This window comes from Zalophus californianus, chromosome 11, assembly GCF_009762305.2.
Source record: "Zalophus californianus isolate mZalCal1 chromosome 11, mZalCal1.pri.v2, whole genome shotgun sequence".
NCBI lineage: Eukaryota > Metazoa > Chordata > Mammalia > Carnivora > Otariidae > Zalophus > Zalophus californianus.
The window spans coordinates 15470689-15493945 of NC_045605.1; the positions used below are offsets into that span (position 1 = coordinate 15470689).

The window sequence follows — 23257 nt, forward strand, 5'->3', positions numbered from 1 at the left end:
GAGAGACGACACCAGGAAGGCAGGCCAGGCCGCCCAGGACCGTGTCAGGTTTTGGGATGGTGATTCTGCTAGCGATGGGGGATATATATTTGGAAGAGTGAGAGACGGCAAGCAGAGAAGTTAGGGGGCTGCTGCAAGAATTCAGGCAGGAAATAATGAGGGCTTTTTTTTTTTTTAAAGATTTTGTTTATTTGAGAGAATGAGATAGAGAGAGCACATGAGAGGGGGGAGGGTCAGAGGGAGAAGCAGACTCCCTGCCGAGCAGGGAGCCCGAATACTGAGGGCTTTAAGGCTATATGTCTGTGTGGATGTTCCCATTGCCTCTACGAGGAGCACCTTCAAGGAATGGCAGTGTGGAGGAGAGCGGAAACGTGGATGAAAAATCAGCACCGGCAAAGCTACTGGGTTTCTAGTCTCCCTTCTGCAGGATCCTGTACTGATTTTGCTGCCCACACCCTGTCCTCCACTAAACAAGTGTAATCCGCTTCCCCCAGCACGCCTTCCGCTAGTTGAAGACAACTGGGGCTTCTTTGAGCTAAGGACCTTCAGTTTCTTCTGTAACTCCTTGTGTCATGTAATTTGGGGTCTTCTCCCCCCAGCCTCCTCTGGGCGTGTGTTTTGGTGGTTACACCCTGCTCTCAATTTATTGTGAAGCCACTGCCCTCTAGAACCCCTGTCTTTACATATTTTGTTATTGCCCAAACCACATCCCTTCACTTCAGACATACGAAACTGTTACCTTGGACTTAACAGCAGGTCCTCATATTTGTCCTTACTAAGTTTTTCTTGTTAGACTTGATTGACACCCATCCCCAAGAGGTGGGTTAAAAAGTTGAATAGAACAGGGCCAAAGACAGACCCCAAAAGCAAGTCACTAGAGAACTTTCTCCTAACCAAGACCAGATGACCGGAAGCCTCACCGAGAACAGAAGCGGTTGATCAACACATGTTTTGTATGTCATATGTATTATATACCGTATATTTCTACAATAAAATAAGCTAGCAAAAAAAATGTTTTGGGACGCCTGAGTGGCTCAGATGGTTAAGCGTCTGCCTTCAGCTCAGGTCATGATCTCCAGGTCCTGGGATTGAGCCCCACATCGGGGTCCCCGTTCAGCGGGGAGTCTGCTTCTCCCTCTCCCTCTGTCCCTCCCCCTGCTTGTGCACTCTTTGTTTCTTTCTCTCTAAATAATATATTTAAAAAATGTTTTAAGAAAATCATAAGGAGGGGCACCTGGGTGGCTCAGTTGGTTAAGCGACTGCCTTCGGCTCGGGTCATGATCCTGGAGTCCCGGGATCGAGTCCCACATCGGGCTCCCTGCTCAGCAGGGAGTCTGCTTCTCCCTCTGACCCTCTTCCCTCTCATGCTCTCTATCTCTCGTTCTCTCTCTCTCAAATAAATAAATAAAATCTTAAAAAAAATCATAAGGAAAAATATATTTACAGTTCTGTATTTATTGAAAAAAAATCCACTTATAGTTGGACCCACACAGTTCAAACTCGTGTTGTTCAAGGGTCAGCTGTATATATATTAATGATCAAATTCTGGTCTCAATGTTTTTCTCCCCCCCCCTTTTTTTTTGGTGCCGTTGTTTTGCATGTGTTCTAAGCAGTGGCTCGGGCTGCCCCTCGTGTAACCCAGCATTGCCTACGCTGTCCTTTCCTCCACCGAGCAGTGCCTTAAGGATCAAGCCGACGCCCTCTCCCCTACTAGTCTTAGCCATGCCCACACCATGCTCTGGATCATGGGGACAGCAGAAGAGATTCTGGCCTGCTACCGTGTGAGTCCAGTTCTCCAGGAGGAGGGGATTCTGGGCTCAGCAGGCCTGGCCTGGAAAGCACTGGACCCAACAGCAGGGCTTATTGGGTCAAAGCAGCCAGAAGCCTGTGGAAGGGTAATCAGGGACAGGGGTGGGTGAGAGCAGAACTTTGGAGGGAGGAGGGTGACAATACTAATTTGATCGCCTTAGGGTTTCATCCAGAGTCAGCCCATGAGTCAGACATGGCGCCTGAAGATTAAGGTGACAACCTCTCTTACTCTTAAGGAGCGGGGCTGGGGGTGGGGGTGGGGTAGGTCAGGAGAGAAGGCAGGTGGCCCGGGAGGGTGGAAGCTAATGCTGCTTTTCTCTTAACTGGGGCAAGTCCACCCTCTGAGTCAAGAGTACAGAAGACCTGAGTGCGTATAGAAGAGAAATGATTCCCCGAGATGAGGAGAGGGAGGAATGGTCATGGGCAATCAGGTCACTTCTGTAAGATTATGACCTAATGAATGGTAGATGAATGAGTTTTGCTGAAGACCAGGAATCCCACAGTGCACTTTGGGAATAAGGAGCATACCCATTTCACGTTCAACAGCAGGAGCTGAGGCTGAGAGGGAAGGTTGGTGGGGAAAACTTTTCATTCTATGCTAAATAGCTTGAAAGTCTTGAGTGGGCAAGGAATATAGAGGACAAGTAGATGGCACTGGGGAACGGAATGGAAGACACCCCTTCCTTTTGAGTAGAGGGAAGGAGGGATGGATGGGAAGGGTGAGAGGGCCTTCGCGTCTGGTTGTCTCTATTTCCTTGAGAAAGTAGGAATTACGGTTTTGAGATTTATAAGAATTGTCAAATTTTAGAATTGCCATTAATCGATATAGGAGTGGGATAGATCACCTGATGACACAGCTGAGGGTGAAGGCCAAGATCAGACAGCGGCAACTTCACTACAACCAGACAATTTTTTGTAGCAGACACTGGCGGCCCGGAGCAAACACAGAAGACAGACCTCGGGGTTGACCCCCAGCCAGGACGTGGATTGCATCGGGCAAGGAGCAGGGTAATTAAAGCAGCTAGAGAAGATTGGACAGGGAGGCCCTGGGAGACTAGAAAGTGGTGGTTAGAATCAAAGCACTGGAGGTTCCAGGGCGTCTGGCTGGCTCAGTTGGAGCTGGGGTCATGAGTTCAAGCCCCACGGTAGACACAGAGCTTACTTAAAAACAAAACAAAAAAGCCCCCCCAAAAAACAAAGCACTGGAATTCCAATAAGGCTTTTGAAGATTAGAAAGCTGAAGGGATGGGGTGCCTGGGTGGCTCAGTTGGTTGAGCTACTGCCTTCGGCTCAGGTCATGATCCTGGAGTCCTGGGATGGAGTCCCGCATCGGGCTCCCTGCTCGGCGGGGAGTCTGCGTCTCCCTCTGCCTGCCGCTCCCCCTGCTTGTGCTCTCTCTCTCTCAAATAAATAAATAAAATCTTAAAAAAAAAAAAGCAGAAGGGAAAGCTTGTGGTCAGAAAGAGGACATTTTTTTGAGGGAGAGGAAGAGGGAGAATCCCAAGCAGGCTCCTCGCTCAGCCTGGAACCCAACACCAGGCTTAATCCCACGACCCTGAGATCACGACCTGAGCTGAAATCAAGAGTGTGTCACCTGACTGACTGAGCCACCCAGGAGTCCCAGAAAGGGGACATTTTAAATAGAGCTATTCAGAGTCCATAGTATGTCAAAAAGAAGTCGGCTGCGGCATGAAGACAAGTCACTGTTGTGGAAGAGTCTAAGGGAAACATCTACCCGCAGAGGCCTTTCTGCCCCCGCCGCAGTGGAGTGGGCCAGCTCGCACGAGGGGAACGGGCCCCAGAGAAACACTGGGCACACACCTGCTCTGAGGCTGGTTCCACGCAAAGGACACAGCCAAGGGGCGTGGGGGCAGTTCAAGTTCTAGAGGAAGGAAGACGCCCAGCTGAGACTGGGAGGGGGTAAGTGTGAGGGATCTGAAGGAAAAAGAGACAGAGACTCTTGGGTAGAGAACCTTGGCATTTTGCAGCTTTGCAGTTCCCCTCATTTTCTTCAGAGCAGAAGGAAATGGCACTACATAGAGAGGTACATATTACATTTTAAAAACGTACTTCAATGTTGCTTGGTTTTGTTATATATGTTGTATTTTTATAATTTTAAAATAATAAAGATCTTTTAGAAAGCAACAGCAGGGGCCCCGCCTAGTAGGTACCCCTTCACTGCCCGGACTTGGGCTGGGGGTGGGGGGGCTCCAGTAGCCTCCCTCGTTACGGACCCATCGTTCCCAGTCCTGGGCTGTGTTTCCCCCAGTGGCCAGCAGAGGGTCTGTTGACAGATACACTTTAAAATCATTCTTTCCAAAGATGAGAGACTGGCGCTGTGGGCAAGGGAGGGACCGTGGATGAGGGGTCTGGGGTGTTGGAAGCAGAACTGAGGTGGTTCCAGCCCAGTCCAGTTCCTTCCCAGCTCCCACAGGACACCGCTGCCTTCCTTTTCCCATAGGTCCACAAACCTCCTTACCGACTGCTTCTCCCATAAATTCCTGCCCAGAGCAGCCTGTCTGCTAGATTAAGTCCTGGCACTTAAGCTGAGACAGGAATTTTCTGCTTCTGCCTTGCTCCTTGGAAGCCAATTATCATCAACCCTTACCTGTCTGGGTCTAGGGAGCCTGCCCAGGGTGGAGTCTCTGTTTTGGGGGGGCGGTGTGCTGGGGTGGGAATCGAGGAGGTCCTAGAGAAAGGAAAAGATCAATCTCAGGGAATTGAGGAGGACTATTTGCGGAAAAGAGAGAGGGCCCATCTGAAGGAAAGAAAGTCCATGGTAGGAGATATGGGGGGTGGTACTGGGGATGGTGAGGTCTAGACTGAGGGATGAGGGTTCTCTTGAGCAATGGTTCTCAAAGTGTGGTCCCCAGACTAACAGCATCAGCATCACCTAGGGACTTATTAGAGATGCAAATTCTCTGACCCCACCCCAGATACTGAATCAGAAACTGAGAGTAGAGCTAACAATTTGTTTCAACAAGCCCTCCAGATGATTCTGACTTGTGCTGAAGTTTGAGAACCACCACTCTTGAGTTATGGGATCTCTTCTAGGAATTAGAGGTGTGTGTGTTCTAGGGAATCAAAGGTCCAACCTGGGGGATATGTGGTGGGAGTATCCCCGGGAATGGGGAGGGTCTGTCGTAGTGGACCTCTAGAAGGTTGGAAACGTTTTATACCCGAGAACGAGAAGAGGTCTGTTCATAGCAGTAGAGATGGATCTGCTTTAGAAAAGGGGAAGGGGAAATATTAGAGAATGAGGAAGGTTGACATAGTAGATAATGACATGGTTTTGAATCACTAAGTCTTGGATTTGGTTCTCTGGAGTCATTACATTAGCTGTGTGAACTCATACTTGTACTTAACATTTCTTTCTTTTTTTTTTTTTAAGATTTTATTTATTTGACAGAGACAGCACAAGCAGAGGGAGAGAGAGGGAGAAGCAGGCTCCCTGCTGAGCAAGGAGCCCGATGTGGGACTTGATCCCAGGACCCTGGGATCATGACCCGGGCTGAAGGCAGGCGATTAACCGACTGAGCCACCCAGGCGTCCCTGTACCTAGCATTTCCGAGCATCAGTTTCCTTACCTGAAACATGGGAGGCTAATATTGTCCTTACAGAGTTGTCATAAGGACTGGTTAGACTATCCAGTCAGCGGGTAGCTTTTGAGTTATTGAGTGTATTTTCTGGGTCCAAGTTCTAGGAATTCAGGGGAAAAAGATACAGGCCTAGCTCTTTTCTCAGAGATCATATCTCTATGTCAGATACCTAGCACATGGTAGGCATTCAATAAATGTAGTTTCCCCTTCTTTGCCAAGGAAATGGGAGATGCTTCTAGAGGAAATACAATGAAGCATCGTAAGTCTGGCCTGGAGAGTACGGATGTATGATCTATTCTTGAGAATAAGCACTAAGCTCTTGGACCCTTGAACCTCCTAAGAACTTTTCAAGGCCGATCTGCAAGATTTTTATCATGTCTCTTTCATGGATGAGGCTCAGAGAGGTGGAGAAATTTGCTTAAGAGCACAGAATGAGTAAAAGCATCAAGGTCAGAATGCAGATCTCCGACTCCAGATTCGGAACATGGAAGGTGTTCTCACAAAATGGGGAGGGGGTGTCTTAGAGAATGGGAAGGCCTATTCTAAAGGAGAATGAGGACTTTCATGGGTACATGGCAGGTGTTCCACCCTAGGGAATGGAAGGTTCAAGTAGGGTAGTGGATCTTGACTTCCTACCCAGCGGGATCAGCTGGGGAGCTTTTAAAAACACTAACACCTGAGTCCCACCTTAGATATCAGGATTAACTGGTTTGGAATATTATCTAGGCGTCTTTTGAAACTCCCCCAAGTGATGCTCATCACAGCCAAGACTGAGGACCACTGCTCTGGGGCATAGGGTGTGAATCCCACGGTGTGGAAAGCCAATCAAAGACTTGGAAATGTTGGACTCTGAAGCTGGGGAAGCCTGTCCGGAGGAAAAGGGGACACGGTGTTCCTAAGAAAGGGGAGGAAAATTTCCCGAGACTTGGCAAGTTGAATGCCAGGGAAAGGCGAGGAGTGTCATTAAGATGTGGTGGTTATCTTGGAGGAATGGAAGTCCCTGTCCAGTAAATGGAAAGAGATAGTCCATTTGGAAATAGGGCTCTGAGAGCCCCCAGAGCAGGATGGGTAAAAGCAAAGACTTCAGGGTTCAAGCCCTGCTCTGCTGCAGACTAGACGTGTACTCTTGGGCACATTGCTTAACCAAGTTCCTTATGCCTCTGTTTCTTTATTTCTAAAGAGAGGTTGTAATGCTTGCCTCATGAGGGCATGGTGAGAATTAAATCAGGCAATGCCAGGTCCATAATGATTGCTCAGTAAATGCAACCGTTGGGGAGGGGGGGGTCTCTATGGGAGCATTGGAGCTTAACTTGGAGAACAGAGGGCCCATCTTGGAGAGTGAGAACTTTGGTCCTGAGGAATGGTGGTGGTGTAGGCATGGGATGAGGGGAAGGTAGGGAGGGCTGGATCCTAAATCCACTAAACCTTCCTGTTGCAGGGCGGAGCCTGGAGATGTCCTGCAGGGGCCGCCAGCCTCCAGGCGGTGGAGAGGCTGGAGGAGGGGCTGATGAGCAGGGGAGAGGTTTGACTGCTAGTAACCTCTCAACTGCTGCAGTAAGGAGGTGGCAGCCGCACCAGCAGCCTCCCCTCCCATCTGTCTTTGCTCTGTGACAGGTGGGAACTTAAAAGCTCAGGCCACGTGTCTCAACTGGCTAACCTACTTACCCCTAGAAGACTGGGGCCGGGGCCGGGGCCGGCGGGGCGGGGGGGCGAGAGGAGCATGAGAAAGGAGCAAAGCAGGGGAAAGCCCCAGAGGGTCCTGGGGACCTGCGTTTGAAGACTTGTGGGCTGAGGGAGAGAATGACATGTGTACTAGAAGATGCCCGAGGCAGAGTCTGTGAGCCCCGTGCATGCCCTGGCACGTCTGTGCCTCCAGCATCAGGCGTGTGCCTGTCCTAGGGGTCTGAATTTGCCTGGGAGAGTAAGGACCGTAGTCGGAGCAGGCTGAGTTCTAAGTACGGCCATCACCTCGGAGCTGCTTGCAAGCTCTCCCAAAGCGTCCACCCGCCTTCCCTTCTTAACTAGTTAGGGAAGGTGGGGAATGGGGTGGGGAAAGGGGAGGAGGCTCTCCCAAGACTCCAGCTTTCAAAGCCTTTTTATCTAGTTTGGGAAATCCCTGGAGGAAGCCTGAGCTCAAAGGCCAGGAACTGAGGGAAACTGATGGGGGAGTGGTGCAGACAGTCTGATAGCTTCACAATCCCTTGAGGGGGATGGCATCTGCACCCCAATGCCCACCCCCACCCCCTATACGCACACCACCACCGTCTAGTCTGTAATCCAGGGACCTGTCCCCTCTGAGCGACTTCAGCTCTCCTGTCCTCACGGTCTTCAAGTCGGCCCTTCGCCGCCAACCCCCCAGGTCCTGGGTCCACGCCTGCGCCCGCTCTGGCCCCGCGTCGCCCGCACTGCTGTCCCTTTCTCTGTGCTCGCCCCCCGCCGGCTGCGGGGCGGCGCGGGCCCTTTAAGAACAGCGGGACCCGCGAGCAGGAGCTGGGAGGAGAGCGCAGTCGCCCGGCGGGCTCGGGAGGACACAGCGCCCGGCACCGGGCTCTGGGACCCGGCTGTGCGCAGCCGAGTCGGGGCGCGCCCCCATCGCCCCTCCCCATCGTTGTCATCTCTCCGCGGACCTGCGGCCCGGGCCCACCCCGGTCGCCCGCCCCGCCCCGGCCCCGCCCCGGCCCGCGCCGCCGGGACCGGGAGCCGGGCCGCGGGTGCCGCAGCCGGAGGCAGGTAAGGAGGGCCCGGAGTCTCCATCCCCAGTCCGCGCGGCAGCACTAAGCTTCTCGGTCCGCACCCGCCCGGGGGCGCGTCAAGGTGACTAGGCATGCAGGAGATAGGGAAGGGGGGGAGCCCGCCACGGGGGGGGGCTAGTTGGCGGCGGCGGGGTGGGGGAGCGGTGGTCTTGAGTCCCGGTGGTGCGCCCGCCTTTGGGGAGAGTCTTGGACGCGCGGGCGCAGGGGCGCCGGCGGGAGGGGCCGGCCAGGGGACGCGCCCGGGGATGAGGAGGGGGTTGCAGCGGGAGGCCCAGAGCCTCCTCTTCCTCCGCCTGCCCCCCGGTCCGCCCTGCGCGCAGCCGGCTACCCTGACCTCCTAGCGGGCAGCCGCGGCCGGCCGCCCCTGCCCTCCTCCCCGCCCCCCCCACAACTCTCCAGTCCCCAGGGGCTGCTGGCCTGCAGGGTAAGGAGATTAGAGCCGCCGCGGGGAGGGGGGGAGCGGGTGAGGGCTTCCAGGGGCCGGGCTGGGGCCAGGCTGGGGCCAGGCTGGAGCTGGGGCTGCCTGGACCGAGGAGAGGTCGAGACCGAGGGTAGCTACGCGGAGAGTGGTGGTGGGGGGGGGGGGGGCAGGAGAGGGCAGATGCTCTGGCGGTGGCAAGTGGGGTGCTCCCAGTAGCCGATCTGCCCTGAGAAGGAGGCGGGGAGTGGGGGTGGGGGAGCATCAGAAAGCAAGGGAGGGAGCTTTGAGCCAGGGCTTGGGGGTCTGCCCCAAACTGAGCAGGCCCTTTTCCTGCAGGCCGGTGGCGCGATGGCGGAGAAGGCGCTGGAGGCCGTGGGCTGTGGACTAGGACCCGGGGCCGTGGCCATGGCCGTGGCGCTGGAGGACGGGGCGGAGCCCCCGATGCTGACCACGCACCTGAAGAAGGTGGAGAACCACATCACCGAAGCCCAACGCTTCTCCCACCTACCCAAGCGCTCAGCGGTGGACATCGAGTTCGTGGAGCTGTCCTATTCCGTGCGGGAGGGGCCCTGCTGGCGCAAACGGGGTAAGGGAGCAGCCTGTTGGGGAGCTGTGGAGCCCCCAGGAGTTGCCTCTTAGAGAGCAGGAGGTCTGGGTATCCCCTGTTCACCAAGTTCCGCCCCAGGGGGCTCTGTGGGAGCACTGAAATCTCAACCCACCACCGACTATGCACACAGCTGACATGCCAGGTCTGTGCTCCCCACGCAACTGTGAGCCTGGTGGGACACTAGGTTCAACTGGCTATTGAAGCTTTCCTCCTCGAAGATGACACTAGAACCTCTGGTCCTTAGGTAGTCCTGGAGGAGTTTGCCTTTATTTTAGGTAGAATTCCTGCCTTTGAGGCCTGGTATGAGAAAGTTCTGGGCTGTGTGGCAGCCCTCCTCAGTGGTTAGCAACATCCTTGTACCTACAGAACACTGCTGATTTTATTTTTATTTTTTTTTTAAGTTTTATTTTTTTTTAAAGATTTTATTTATTTATTTGACAGAGAGAGAGACAGCGAGAGCAGGAACACAAGCAGGGGGAGTGGGAGAGGGAGAAGCAGGCTTCCTGCAGAGCAAGGAGCCCGATGTGGGACTCGATCCCAGGACCCTGAGATCATGACCTGAGCCGAAGGCAGACGCTTAACGACTGAGCCACCCAGGCGCCCAGAACACTGCTGATTTTAAAAGATTTTCTCATTCCTGTAATGTTACTTCATTCTTGCTGAAGTCCCCTGAGGCAGGGAGGGTGAAGGTTTAGCAAGATAGGTGACATCCCATGTTACTAATAAGGCCACTGAGGTCCAGGGAAGTTGAGTTGAGTCACTTCCCTGTGACCAGTGCCACACAGCTAATAAGTGGCAGAGCTGGGACCAGAAGTCAGGGTTGCCAGTTCTCTGTGTATTGTTCTTTCCTTCTTAATTCCCTGGTCTGGCATTCACATCTCCTCGTCTTTTCGCTCATCTGCACAGGTGGGTCAGGTCTGGGGCTCTGAGAAGCCCCTGGAGTCCTTGCCCCGCCTGCCCTGGGCAGCTTGAGCTGGGGAGAGAGAGGCTGAGGGTTTGTTGTTTTGTTTTGTTTTTTGTTTTTTTCCAGAGCTGGGTGTGGGTCAGGGGTGGAGCTGGGACATTGTTCTCTGAGATTCAAGAAGTAAGTTTGGGGTGCTTCCGAGCAGGGCTGAGCATGAGGGGTCTCTTCATTCCCCACCCTTGCTCTCAAGAGTGACCAAAAGGTCCCAGGGCCTGAGCCAATGGAAACTGAGGCCTCTGGGTCCCCTGCTGGGTGCCCTGTCCCCGAGCAGCCTCTGGGCCCTGAGATCAGCTCTGGGCAAATGAGGAGGTGGCCGTTATTCCTATCGCCCTGTTTTTCCTCAGTTTTTTTTTTTTTAAGATTTTATTTATTTATTTGACACACACACAGAGAGAGAGAGAGAGAGAGAGAGAGAGAGAGCACAAGTAGGCAGAGAGGCAGGCAGAGGGAGAGGGAGAAGCAGGCTCCCCACTGAGCAGGGAGCCCGATGTGGGGCTCGATCCCAGGACCCTGGGATCATGACCTGAGCCGAAGGCAGCCACTTAACGGACTGAGCCACCCAGGCGCCCCTGTTTTTCCTCAGTTTTAAGGAGACATGAAGATAAGAAAGAAATGTAGCTAGATGGACCGGTTGCTTCAACCCACCAGCCAGACTGGCACCCCTGACCAGGTGCTTCCTCCTTTGACCTTGCCAGCCCCCTGCTCTCTACTGTCCATTTTGCTGTCTCTTCTGTCCTTTGCCCCTTTCTTTGCCCTCTGTCCTCCTCTCTTGACTTGTCTTTTCACTGGAGTCCCTCTCCCTTTGTCTGGAGGACAGAAAGCCAGTAGAGGTAGGCAGAGAGGAAGAGCGAGGGATGTGGAGGGTGGTGTCTGCCTTGCCCAGGTAAGGACTTGCCACCCATGTCCCCTAATTATATATGATGTTTCTTGTTTTTCAAAACACTTTCCCATTAATTACTATTCAATATCTCACTGAATATTTACAATAACCCTATTATGCCTTGGGAGGAGCTATTACTGTCCTGATTTTATAGATGAGGAGACGGAGGTCCTCAAAGATTAAGTGACTTGACAAAATTGCGAGAGAGTTACTGACAGAGGCAGGACCAGAACTCTGATGTGTTTTTATCTGGAAGGGCTGGCCGGCCCCTCCCGTGATGAGCAGCTGGGGAACAGCAGGAGTTCAAAGCCACCTGTCCGCTGGATGACCTTGGGCCATCTGCTTATCCTCTCTTGGACTCACTTTCTCCATCTGTAAACAGGGACGATAAGAATTGTACCCGCACAGGCGTGTTATGAAGCTCAGCCGAGACGTTATCTGTGAAAATGCTTGTTGAGAGGCAAGTGTAAGATGATATTTGTATTAGGCATCAGTGTTCAGTCTGGTGCTTGGCTCGGATTAAATGAGGGGAAGGTTCATCATCGCCTGTTTCCTCCCCTGCAAAAGAAATCATTTCCTGTGAGTGGCTCTGGAGGGTGTTTGGGGGAGTACACGACCACATGTCTTTCTGATTGATGGTGATAATCCCTGAGGCCGAGGGATGGAACCTATGGCTTCCCCTCTCCCAGGAAAGAACTTGCTGTGTGACCTTGGGTGAGTCGCTGGATGTCCCTGGGCCCCAGGTGGCTCATCCATGTTGCCATAGCAGCAATGGAAGTAATGTGTTTGTAAACTCTAAAGCACTATCCGGGCAGTTGGTGCGACGGGGACCCCACAGTGGACAGCAGCTGAGCCTCCTTCTGAACGGATGTGTCCAGAGGGACAGCTGGGTGTGGTGGAGGGAGGGTGAAAGGTCACATCCCCTCACTGTCTCTGCTAAGGAGGTAGAGGGGAAAGGGAATTGAGCTCTGGGGGGGTGGGGTGGGGTGGCGGAGAGTGGTAGCCCCCCAGATCTCCAGTAGAGCCTTGGTGTTTCTGCCTCAGGGGGGCAGGTCTGTAAGCAGAGCAGGCAAGTCTTGCCTCGTGGGCTCCCTCCTTCCTCTCTGCCCCCTTGTTTCCCCAGGTGACTCCGTGTAGTCTCTGACCTCTGCTTCCTGGCTTGTGTTGTATATATGCTCTCAGGTAGCAGAGTTCTTCCTCCCAAGGACTGGAGAGCCTCCGACTTTCCTCTCCATTTTTGAACGCGGCTCATCCTTCAAGACTTTGCTCAAATGCCACTTCTTCCACGAAGCCATTCCTGATTTTTCCCTTGCCCCTCCACCCTCCTCAGTTCCATTTTCTGCATTCTCATTGTACATTATTTGTGCTTCTGTTATAACCCTTATTTTATTTCTCCTCGGATCCACAGATGTTTTCCATCTTTTTAACCTAGACTATGACTTTCATGAATGCAGGAAATGTGTCTTCTTCATTTTTTTGTCCAGTGTCTGGTACAGAGCTTGGAATGTAGTAGACATCAATAAGTGTTTGTCAAATAGAATTAATAATAAAATGTCACTTTTTAAATGTACTCTATGTGCCAAGCACTGTGTCATATGCTTTACACATATTATTATCTCATTGCATCTTTATAACAACCCTATGAGATAGGTCCTATCATCCTCATTTTACAGATGAGGGACCTGGAGCTCAGAGAGGTTAAGCAACTTGCCTGAGGTCCCACAGCTGGTAAGTGTGGAGCCAGAATTTGAACCTCGATCCACCGGACTCCAAATCAATGCTCTTAATGCATATGCTGCCTCCCAGGGAGTGAATGAATCATGAGATTTTTACCGAGCCGTGGTAGGGGCTACAGAGACGAGCCTCGTGGGCCAAGCGAGCACAAAGAAGGCCTTTTCAGAATGAGGCAAGAGTTCTGAGAACACATGCTCCTAGAACGTGTCGTGAGCACCTAGTGCATGCCAGTCCGCTGAGGTCACATAGATGAGCAGGACACGGGCTCTGCCCCCAGGCAGCTCACAGACTAAGAGGCTGGGGGACAGGGGAGGGGGCCGAGCACATCCAACAACAAACATGCTAGCATACGCAAAGTGCTGTGCGAACACAGAGGACATTTAACCAGCTCACTCAGGCTGACGGTTGGCAAAGTCTTCCTGGAGGGAGCGAGAGTGACTACTGTGTTTATAGCGGGGGAGCAGGGTCGTCTATAAACTTGACCCCCTCTCCTTGCCCGTCCATGAGGGGTGGAGGTCTTCTTATGGCCTACAGGAGAGTGTGCTTACCTCTGGTACTTTGCTGCGAGGACCTGGCCCTTCTAGGGGAACAGGCAGAGAGGGTGTGAATATCATTGCCCCTCGGAAGGTGTTTCTCCAGTCTCATCAATCCCCCCTCAGTAGGGAACTGCCTCGTTCACTAATAGCCAGGGCGGCTCCTCAGAGTTTCGGGCGCCTCTGTTCACTGTAACCCTGATCACAAGTTCCTCCCTCCCTCGCTGCAGGTTATAAGACCCTCCTCAAGTGCCTGTCAGGTAAATTCTGCCGCCGGGAGCTGATTGGCATCATGGGCCCCTCCGGGGCCGGCAAGTCCACGTTCATGAACATCTTGGCAGGGTACAGGTGAGGACGAGGCTGGGGTGAAATGGGGGCAGGAGCCGGGAAGAAGGATCCCCTGGGGAGCACAGAAGGTATTCTGAAGTGGCCTTGACCCCCATCCGCAACCAATGGGCCTGCAGGGAGTCCGGAATGAAGGGGCAGATCCTGGTCAACGGGAGGCCGAGGGAGCTGAGGACCTTCCGCAAGATGTCCTGTTACATCATGCAGGATGACATGCTGCTGCCACACCTCACCGTGTTGGAAGCCATGATGGTGAGGGCTGGCTGGCCGCTCCCTCGCCCAGCCCCCACTTCTATCTGCCCTCCCCAACCTCCTCGGTGGCTAGGGGGTCAAGGCAGGGCCCTCCTCCCACATATATCTGACCTGCCTACTCTCTGGGCCTCAGGTCTCTGCTAACCTGAAGCTGAGTGAGAAGCAAGAGGTGAAGAAGGAACTGGTGAGTGGGGAAGAGAACGGGGCAAGAACAGGAGAGCTGCCCTTTCTGTGCTTCAGAGTTCTAGAGCCCTGAGTTGGGGGGTGGGAGACCGGATGCCAAAGCTGGGACGCTGGAGGCCAAGTGGACTTAGGGGAATGCGTCTTTAGATCGGGGTGTGGGGGGCTGGGGAGGAGCGGAGATTCTGAAGCTGACCTGGGGTGGGTGGGGGGGGGGGCTGGGCCAGGTGACGGAGATCCTGACGGCACTGGGCCTGATGTCCTGCTCCCACACGAGGACAGCTCTGCTCTCCGGTGGGCAGAGGAAGCGCCTGGCCATCGCCCTGGAGCTGGTCAACAACCCGCCCGTCATGTTCTTTGACGAGCCCACCAGGTAGTTCTCCCCCTCCTCTCCCACCAGGATGCCCCCTCCCCTCGGCCCTGAGCCAGGGCAGGAGGCCGTATCAGCTCCACTGCTGGAGACCAGAGTCCCTGCGCAGCAACCTCCTGGGGCCCAGATAAGGGCCTCCTTCTCATCCATTCCTGCCAATCCTGGTGCTGTAGCAGCCCCACCCCTCACGCAGGCAGAAATCCTATGTCCTGCTTGACGGATGCCTCCCTCTCCTTCTCTTCCCCACCACCAGTCAGTCCCCAAGTCCTGCTGAGTCTACCTCCTTTCTCTGTCTCTCAGATGCGCCCCACCCACATCCCGTGCTTAAGTTCTGGACCTCATCAGCTCTTGCCTGTATTTCTGCCACAGGCTCCTACCCCCTCGTCTTCAGTCTCTACCAGCCAATCCTCCCTCCAAACTGCAGCCAGGGAGAGCTCTCTAAAACACAAGTCAGGCAATCCTCACTCCCCCGCTGAAAAACACACAGCGATTCCCGTTACCCCTCGGAAGAAAGTCAGCGGACTTGCGAGGTCCCGGTCTGAACCTACTTCTCCAGTCTCACATCTTGCTTCATTCTCCAGTCTCACATCTTGCTTCATGCTGTCTTGTATTTTATGCTCTAATAACACCGAATTGCTTATAATTCCCTGGGCCAGCCAAGTGTTTCATGCCTCTAAGCTTTGCACATGTTGTGTCTTCTGTCCGGGCTGCCCTTCACCGCCACGCCTGCCCTTCCACCTTCAGCTGGCTCCGCTCCTTCTTCCACACGCACTCAGGAAACTTCTCTGACCACCCGCCAGCCCCTGTGCGGCAGACCTGAAGCCTCCCCCTCGTTGTCACCCTGTGTTTCTACAGCATGTTCTACGTCACCTCCAGTGATCTGTGCGCCTCTCTCTCTCTCCCTCCAGACCAGAGCCTATGTCTTAGTCATCTGTCATGGTAATCCCAGCGCCGGCCATTCAGCAGGTGCTCGCTCCATATTTGCTTGTTAAACTGAATGGCGCTCTGGGCTTCTTGGTCCCTCCAAAGGCCTGCATCATCTAGTAAGGACAGGCTATCGGGGTGGCCAAAGGGACTCCCTTCTGGGGATGCCAGCTCCATCCCTGTCGTAGCAGCTGCCCCACCCCAAGCACTCCCTTCTCTTGGCTCTGCCCACCTCACCCCACCCCACCCCCGTGGCCTTTCTCTGGACAGTGGGCTGGACAGCGCCTCATGTTTCCAAGTGGTGTCCCTCATGAAGTCCCTGGCCCAGGGGGGCCGTACGATCATCTGCACCATCCACCAGCCCAGCGCCAAGCTCTTTGAGATGTTTGACAAGGTGAGTGGCTCTGGGCCTCCCAGGGGACTGGCCTGCGGTGGGGAGAGGGAAGGGCATCAGGAGAGGTGCTAGTGGGGTCCGCCTAGTCCACGGTTGTGTTCTCCTCACCCTTCCTTTCTGCCTCAGCTCTACATCCTGAGCCAGGGTCAGTGCATCTTCAAGGGCGTGGTCACCAACCTGATCCCCTACCTGAAGGGGCTTGGCTTACACTGCCCCACCTACCACAACCCGGCTGACTTCAGTGAGTGGGGGGGGGCCTGGGCTGTGGTGCTGGGCCAAATCCGGGGGATCAGGTCATGCACCTGGGCCTCCCTGGGGAGGTCTCACTCTCCCCTGCCTTCCCTGCACACCCATGGAGGGGCTGGCTTGCCCTCAGGAACCGAGGAGGGATCTTAGCCAAACACTCCCGTCCGTGTCTCCCAGTCATCGAAGTGGCCTCTGGAGAGTATGGAGACCTGAACCCCATGCTGTTCAGGGCTGTGCAGAATGGGCTCTGTGTCATGGCCGAGAAGAAGAGCAGCCCTGAGAAGAACGAGGTCCCCACCCCCTGCCCCCCTTGCCCTCAGGTGAGTAGGGTTGGAGAGGGCAGAGAGGGAAAAGTGGGGGAGGGCAGAAGGGACCCTGGACGATGGTCCTGCCAAAGGAGCTGTCCCCCAGAGGCATCACAACCATTAGGGACTAGGAAGAACTCAAGAACTTGGACTAGACCTACTATGAACAGCTGTGTGACCTTGGGCACGTTGCTCGACCTCTGTTCATTTATGTGTTCAGCAAATTCTTACTAAGCATCTGTAGTGTGTTGTCCTCAGTGCCGGCACGGGCCACCTGGTAAGCAAACCTGGTGCTGTGTCTCTTGCCTCGTGGCCCATGTGTCTTGCTGTCATCTCCAGCCCGGAGGTGATGACCCTGAGCTCCAGGGTTGTTGGGAGGACTAACTAGCTCATCGCATAAATCTCTTTGCACTGTAGCCGGTACTGCTGGTGTTCCTTCGGTGCTGGTTCTCTTCCCTAAATGAGATCCTGTGACCCTTGGAAACCTCACCGAGCTGAAGGAGAGCTCATGCAGCAAGTCAGTGCAAACAGACGGTGGGCTTGCGCAGTGAGGGAACATAGGCCAGTTGCTGGTGCAAGGCCACTCGGGAGAATGGGGAGCTAAGGCTCAGAAGTCCCAAACTCCCCAGCGGCTCACAGGTGAGGGCTTTTAAGGCCAAAATCTGGGGCAGGGATCTCTTGAGAAGGTGGTTGTTGTTGACCGGAGACATCTGAGGTCACACGAGCAGGTGCTCTGGTGCTGTTTCTTCTGGTCCCTGGAGGTCTTTTCCATCTCAAGAGACTTGGAACCTGAAAAATATCCTTATTCCTTATGTTCGAGATTTCACTGGGTCCATCTGGTGATTATGTCTTTAGGGTAGTGCTGATGAGCCCACTTGTAAGCTAGAGGGGTTGCATTCCTACAGGTCCCTTGGTTGGCCGAGCCGTGCCTGGGGGCGTTGTGACCTCTAGTGTTCATTCCTTCATCTGAACTGACAAGCTGGATGCCAGCTTCAAAAACCAGGAGGGCCACTAGTTGCGTTTGCTGCCGCCCTCATGATCCTTGTTTAATACCATTGTGGGCACTGGTGGTACAAAGGTACTGGGCCCTTCGGGTAAATGTTTCCTGATGGAGTAAAGATGAGAAGAGGAGTAACTGGTCTACTCAGCCCCCAGAGTGCCCTCGGCTTCCTTGCCCTTTCCCCCCCTCTCAAGTTTTTACTTGCTCCTTGTGTCTCGCTCCGGATCTCGCTCCGATGCATGACTCTGAGGCCAGCTTCCAGGCACACACCTCAGTGGTGGAGAGTTTCCCATCAGTATGGAAGGGCCTGGAGGACCCCTGCCCTCGGGAAGGACTGGAAGCTTTTCCCATCACTGAGCTGGGTGTGCAGTGGGTGGGTGGGGTAGGCTCGCCTGACCCAGTGTCCTCTCCCCAGGAAGTGGATCCCATTGAAAGCCACACCTTTGCCACCAGCACCCTCACACAGTTCTGCATCCTCTTCAAGAGGACCTTCTTATCCATCCTCAGGGACACGGTGAGGCATCAAGTTGGGGGAGAGGAGGCTGGTACAGGCCTGGCTCTTGGGGGGCATAGGATCTCTGCAGCTGGGACGGGAATGCCCCCCCCCCCCCCGCCGCCAGCCAGCAGTCTCCCAAGGCACCCATGGGTCTATGTGTCCTTGAGGGCAGCTCTGAGTTCCTACCCCAGTGTGGCCTGCCCATCCCTGGCCCTGTGGCCCTTCCCCTCTCCTCACTCAGGTCCTGACCCACCTGCGGTTTATGTCCCACGTGGTCATCGGCGTGCTCATTGGTCTCCTTTACCTGCACATCGGGAACGATGCCAGCAAGGTCTTCAACAACACCGGCTGCCTCTTCTTCTCCATGCTGTTCCTCATGTTTGCCGCCCTTATGCCAACTGTGCTCACCTGTGAGCGGTGCCGCCCTGGGCGGGGTTGGGGGGGTGGCGGGGCACACGGTCGGGGCGAGGGGGTCAGACAGCTGTGCCTCACCCGCGTGTGTCCTCAGTCCCCTTAGAGATGGCGGTCTTCATGAGAGAGCATCTCAACTACTGGTATAGCCTCAAAGCATACTACCTGGCCAAGACCATGGCTGATGTGCCCTTTCAGGTAAACCTCTTCCTCCCTCCTGTCTGGCTTCTCCCATTCTTGCTTGCTAGCCCCCTTCCACCCCGTCACCTGCCGTCCGCTCTTTTCCTTCTCCTCACTTGGCAAATCGGTGGGGAGTACCTACCGTGCACCAGGCTCTGGGCCGGGCACGGGGATCCGGCAAGGGGTAGGACAGATGTGATCCTGACCTCGTGGCACCGATGTTCTTGTGGGAACGACCGATGACGGACAGTGATGAAAACATTTACGAATGACTCCGGGAATCTTAGCCGCCGCAGTGGAGGGTAGCTAGCGCGGGCACTGAAGTCTCACTGCTGCTTGTTAGCGCCGAGACACGGGCAGGCCGCCTGTCTCTCGCTGCTTCCACGTCCCCATCTATCAAGTGGGACGATGGAAGTATCCAGCTCGGGAGGGTTTGTGAGAAGTCAGTTAATACACATAAAGGACTTAGGCTAGTGCTTGGCACGTGCCAAAGTGCCCAGTAAGTGTTAGCCGGTTTGGGTTGGTTTTATTGCACTAACCGCCCCCTGCGCCCCGTTCCAAGTTCCGGGGCCACCAGTAATCTGTAGGGCAGCTGGTGTGCAAATGAGAAAAACCTGCCTCTTCCTCAGGGCGGATGCTGCACCACACACGGTGCAGAGGAGCACAGTTGGATCTCGGTACCTGGTGGCCTCTTGAGTGGGCAGCTGGTACAGGGAACAGCCGACACGACTGTTCACGCTAGGCTTGGACGCCGGCCCCCAGGACTTGATAGCTCAGAGGGGGATGACACGTGTTCACACGTAGAGTGAATTAATCAACAATATAGAGACTAAGCCGGTCCGGTTTAGGAGCCCAGATATGGAGACGTCACCATGCCTGAACTGGTCGGAAGGGGCCCAATGGGAATGACAACACTGGAGGAAGCAAGGGGACATGTGTCCGCCTGGGGGGACAGCACACACCGAGCGTGGGGGTGGCAGGACTCAGCACGGACGCTCTAGGAAGAGCTGTTCTAGGGGCTCCTGCCCAGGTGGCGTGGAGGGTCTTAGCCGCCGTGGTCCCGGCCGATGCCCCCTGCTCAGGCCTGTGCCCGCTCCCCAGGTGGTGTGCCCGGTTGTGTACTGCAGCATCATGTACTGGATGACAGGCCAGCCAGCCGAAACCAGCCGCTTCCTGCTCTTCTCCGCCCTGGCCACTGCCACGGCCTTGGTGGCCCAGTCTTTGGGGCTGCTGATTGGAGCTGCCTCCAATTCCCTCCAGGTGGGAGGGCTGGCCCCCTGGGGATCCGGAGAGGGGAGGGGGTCTGGTGGGAGGAAGCAGGAGCTGACATCAGGAGTGGAACGGATCTGTGGGAAACCGCTGGCCACCCGGGTCCCGGGTCCGTCCCGGTCACTCTTGTGATGGTCCGGTCCCCTCCCCTCCCCTCCAGGTGGCCACCTTCGTGGGCCCAGTTACCGCCATCCCTGTGCTCTTGTTCTCCGGTTTCTTTGTCAGCTTCAAGACCATCCCCACTTACCTGCAATGGAGCTCCTACCTCTCCTATGTCAGGTCAGTGGCGCTGCAGGAGCGCAGGCCCCAAGGAGGAGAGAGTTGCCGCTGGGCCCTGGCAGTTTGCCCAGGGAACAGTGACCCTATGCTCTGTATCCCGCTCTCATGTCCCCGTGTGCACAGGTATGGCTTTGAGGGTGTGATTCTGACCATCTATGGCATGGATCGAGGAGATCTGACCTGCTTGGAGGAACACTGCCCTTTCCAGAATCCGCAGAGTATCCTCCGAGCGCTGGATGTGGAGGATGCCAAGCTCTACCTGGACTTCCTTGTCTTGGGCATCTTCTTCCTGGCCTTGCGGCTGCTGGCATACCTTGTACTCCGTTACCGAGTGAAGTCGGAGAGATAGAGCTGTGCCCTGGCCTGCGCCCCAGCCCCCGCAGCGGAAGCCCCCAGCCCCAGCCCTCTGGGACTGTTTTAACCTTGTAGACTTTGGCACTGGTTGCTGGTGCCGCCACCCCTCTCTCAGCTCCTCCACAGGTTGGCTGCCGGACTGCGCTCCCAGCCGTGGCCGTGGCTGTGGCCACAGGGGCTCCAGCCCTCCCCGCCATGCCCAGGAGTCTTCCCCAGTTGATTGCAGTTTGTAGCTTCCTCCCTACTCTCTCCAACATCTGCATGCAAAGACCACTAGGAGGCTGCCACCCTCCTTCCTGCCCTCAGCACCCTCCTCTGTTGTCTGCCTGGGAGCCCCAGGTTCTCCAGGCCCCCATTTACAACTGACCAAAGTGGCCCCCTCTGGGGGTCCCCACCACACAAGTGTTTGTAAACTGGGCTGTTCTAAGGTTCAGGTTCCAGGGCTGGGCCCTGGTGGGGTTCCCTGGAAGTCCCATTTGGACAATGGAACGGAGCAGGGAAGGCTCTGGAAGTCTCTTCCTCCTCCTCACCTTCTCCCCACCCCCAGACCTGGCTGATTTGGACAATCTGCTGGAACAGAAGCTGGGTTTTCTGTCTGGGTCATCCCTCCCAATCCTGGGGATTGGAGAGGCCTGGGGCCCTGGGATGCCCCGTCCCCTTCCCCGGCTCCTTCCCTGTCCCCTTTGGTGGGGGGAGGGTCTGGTGGCACCTCTGCAATAATGTCTGTGTCTCTCTCCCACCTGCCACTGGAACTGGAGAATGCACTTTATTCTGGGGCGTGAGTAGGAGAAGATCAAGCCTCCTTTCTTGCTTCTCCTGCCCAGTCCTGCAACACTCCCTCCCCTCCCCAGAGTTACAGGCACATCCATGTGAACAGGCAACCTCAGCCCCGGCACACACACGCTGTCCCCCGTGGCTCCGAGGAGGAGTGATGGTGGCGTGGTAGGTGCCGTGGGAAGGGTAGTGCCCACCTCCTCTGGGGATGCCACTTTGACTGCACGGATGAGGCTGGTGCTGCCCAGGGTGTCCCGGGACCCGGGATCTGCAGGTGTCGACCCCCGAGTCTTCTTTCCCCTCCAAGCCAGGGGTGGCACAGGGCACTAGCTCCCCAGAGCTCAGGAGCCAACAGGAGCACAAGCATGGGCTTAAGTTGGCCTTGGCCACTGCCAACCCTGGGGCCCCTCTTTTGTGCGTCAAGTTGGCATTCTCACTCCCCTGCCCCTTCCCCAGCCGCTTGCTGCTCATTCAAACTCCTGTCTGGGTCTGTCCACACCCTTCCCACCTTCCCATCTGCCGATACCTCTGGGCACCAGAGCGACAGACACAGAGCTTGTCTGGCTTTTGTGGTAGGTCCAGGCTCACGCCACTTCCGATTTCCCCTTCCCCCAGGGCTCTCCCCCCTGCTTATTCCTGTGCACACACCACTCTTCCTTCTCTTACCCTGCCACGGATTCTCGCCATTGTCCAGAGATGCCAGTTGTATTTGTGGGACTTCACCCGTTATTAATAAAACCTATATTTATACAGTATGCAGTGAGTGAATGTGTCTGGCTGTGGCTCCTGGTTCCGTGGTCTGTGATGGGTCTTCAGAGCACTTGAGAGAAACCTGTGAGCTTTAGAGCGTTTGTGGCAGGGAGGAACCTCCATACTGTTTTCCAGAGTGGTTGCACCAGCTTGCATTCCCACCAACAGTGTAGGAGGGTTCCCCTTTCTCCGCATCCTCGCCGACACCTGTCGTTTCCTGACTTGTTCATTTTAGCCATTCTGACGGGTGTGAGGCGGTATCTCATTGTGTCTTTGATATGTATTTCCCTGATGCCGAGTAATGTTGAGCGCTCTATCATGTGTCTGTTGGCCATTTGGATGTCTTCTTTGCAGAAATGTCTGTTCATGTCTTCTGCCCATTTCTTGATTGGATTATTTGTTCGTTGGGTGTTGAGTTTGATAAGTTCTTGATAGATTTTGGATACTAGCCCTTTATCTGGTAATGTCATTTGCAAATATCTTCTCCCATTCTGTCAGTTGTCTTTTGGTTTTGTCAACTGTTTCCTTTGCTGTGCAAAAGCTTTTTATCTTGATAAAGTCCCACTAGTTCATTTTTACTTTTGTTTCCCTTGCCTTTAGAGACGTGTCTAGCAAGAAGTTGCTGCGGCTGAGGCCAAAGAGTTTGCTGCCTGTGTTCTCCTCTAGGATTTTGATGGATTCCTGTCTCACAATTAGGTCTTTCATCCATTTTGAGTTTATTTTCGTGTGTGGTGTAAGGAAATGGTCCAGTTTCATTCTTTCGCATGTGGCTGTCCAATGTTCACATGGGTATGTTCTTGCCGTGTGATACATGTCTCTCTCTTCAGAATTCACCGCGCCCTGGTTGTGCCCGTGGTGGCAGGTGTAGTCAGTGGTCAGGAAGGGCAGTGAGAAGCAGGAAAGATCCTGGAGCTGAAGCTCTCGGATGAGAATGGCAGGGACCTCACTGAGCTTACCCCAGCTTTTTCTTTTTCTTCCTCTCTTCTCTTGCCCCCAGGTCATACTTAGCAGGGCTGAGCCATCGGCCACCGGGACGGCAAATAGGTTGGTTGCCTGCGGTTTGGAGTAGGCAGTTGTCCGGAAGCCCTTGAAGGCTGGCGGCAAGATGACCCAAGAAACAGCACATTGTCTCACCCTCTTTCTTCCTGATCCTGAAGCTTGGGGACTGAAGGGGGGGACCGGCATCCACCCTACTAGTGCTGCCTGCAGCGCTAAGTGCCCCAGGCTAGATGAGGGTCCCACCTATCACTGCTGGGGTGCTTGCCTGGAGATGGACTTTCTCATGGGGGCTTCAGGGTGGTAGTGGGAAGAAGTCAGAGTCGTAGCTTCTGGAACTCTAGCTAGCTTTTAGAGGGCATTCCGGGAGCCACCCTTTCTCTGCAGTGATGCCAGCAGATAGCTTCTGAAAGTCCATGGACACAAAATCCC

The 23257-nt window shown here is 54.8% G+C and overlaps 1 protein-coding gene across 3 annotated transcripts; it reads left to right on the forward strand.

Annotated features, from left to right (window-relative positions):
* The first annotated feature begins 8087 nt into the window (after positions 1 to 8087).
* Positions 8088 to 21821, forward strand: ABCG4 (ATP binding cassette subfamily G member 4). 3 transcript variants are annotated; one of them, XM_027579550.1, is made up of 15 exons: positions 8088 to 8138; positions 8919 to 9168; positions 13531 to 13648; positions 13765 to 13897; positions 14031 to 14081; positions 14305 to 14450; positions 15642 to 15765; positions 15892 to 16006; positions 16189 to 16331; positions 17732 to 17830; positions 18054 to 18222; positions 18321 to 18421; positions 19505 to 19663; positions 19833 to 19951; positions 20075 to 21821. In XM_027579550.1, the coding sequence occupies exons 2-15, from the start codon at positions 8931 to 8933 to the stop codon at positions 20298 to 20300; spliced, it is 1941 nt and encodes a 646-aa protein (XP_027435351.1). In that variant the 5' UTR covers positions 8088 to 8138; positions 8919 to 8930; the 3' UTR covers positions 20301 to 21821. The 3 variants fall into 3 exon arrangements, with proteins under 3 accessions (XP_027435351.1, XP_027435350.1, XP_027435352.1); XM_027579549.1 differs by having other exon boundaries at positions 8108 to 8222; XM_027579551.1 differs by lacking the exon at positions 8088 to 8138 and adding an exon at positions 8497 to 8585.
* The last annotated feature ends 1436 nt before the right edge of the window (positions 21822 to 23257 follow it).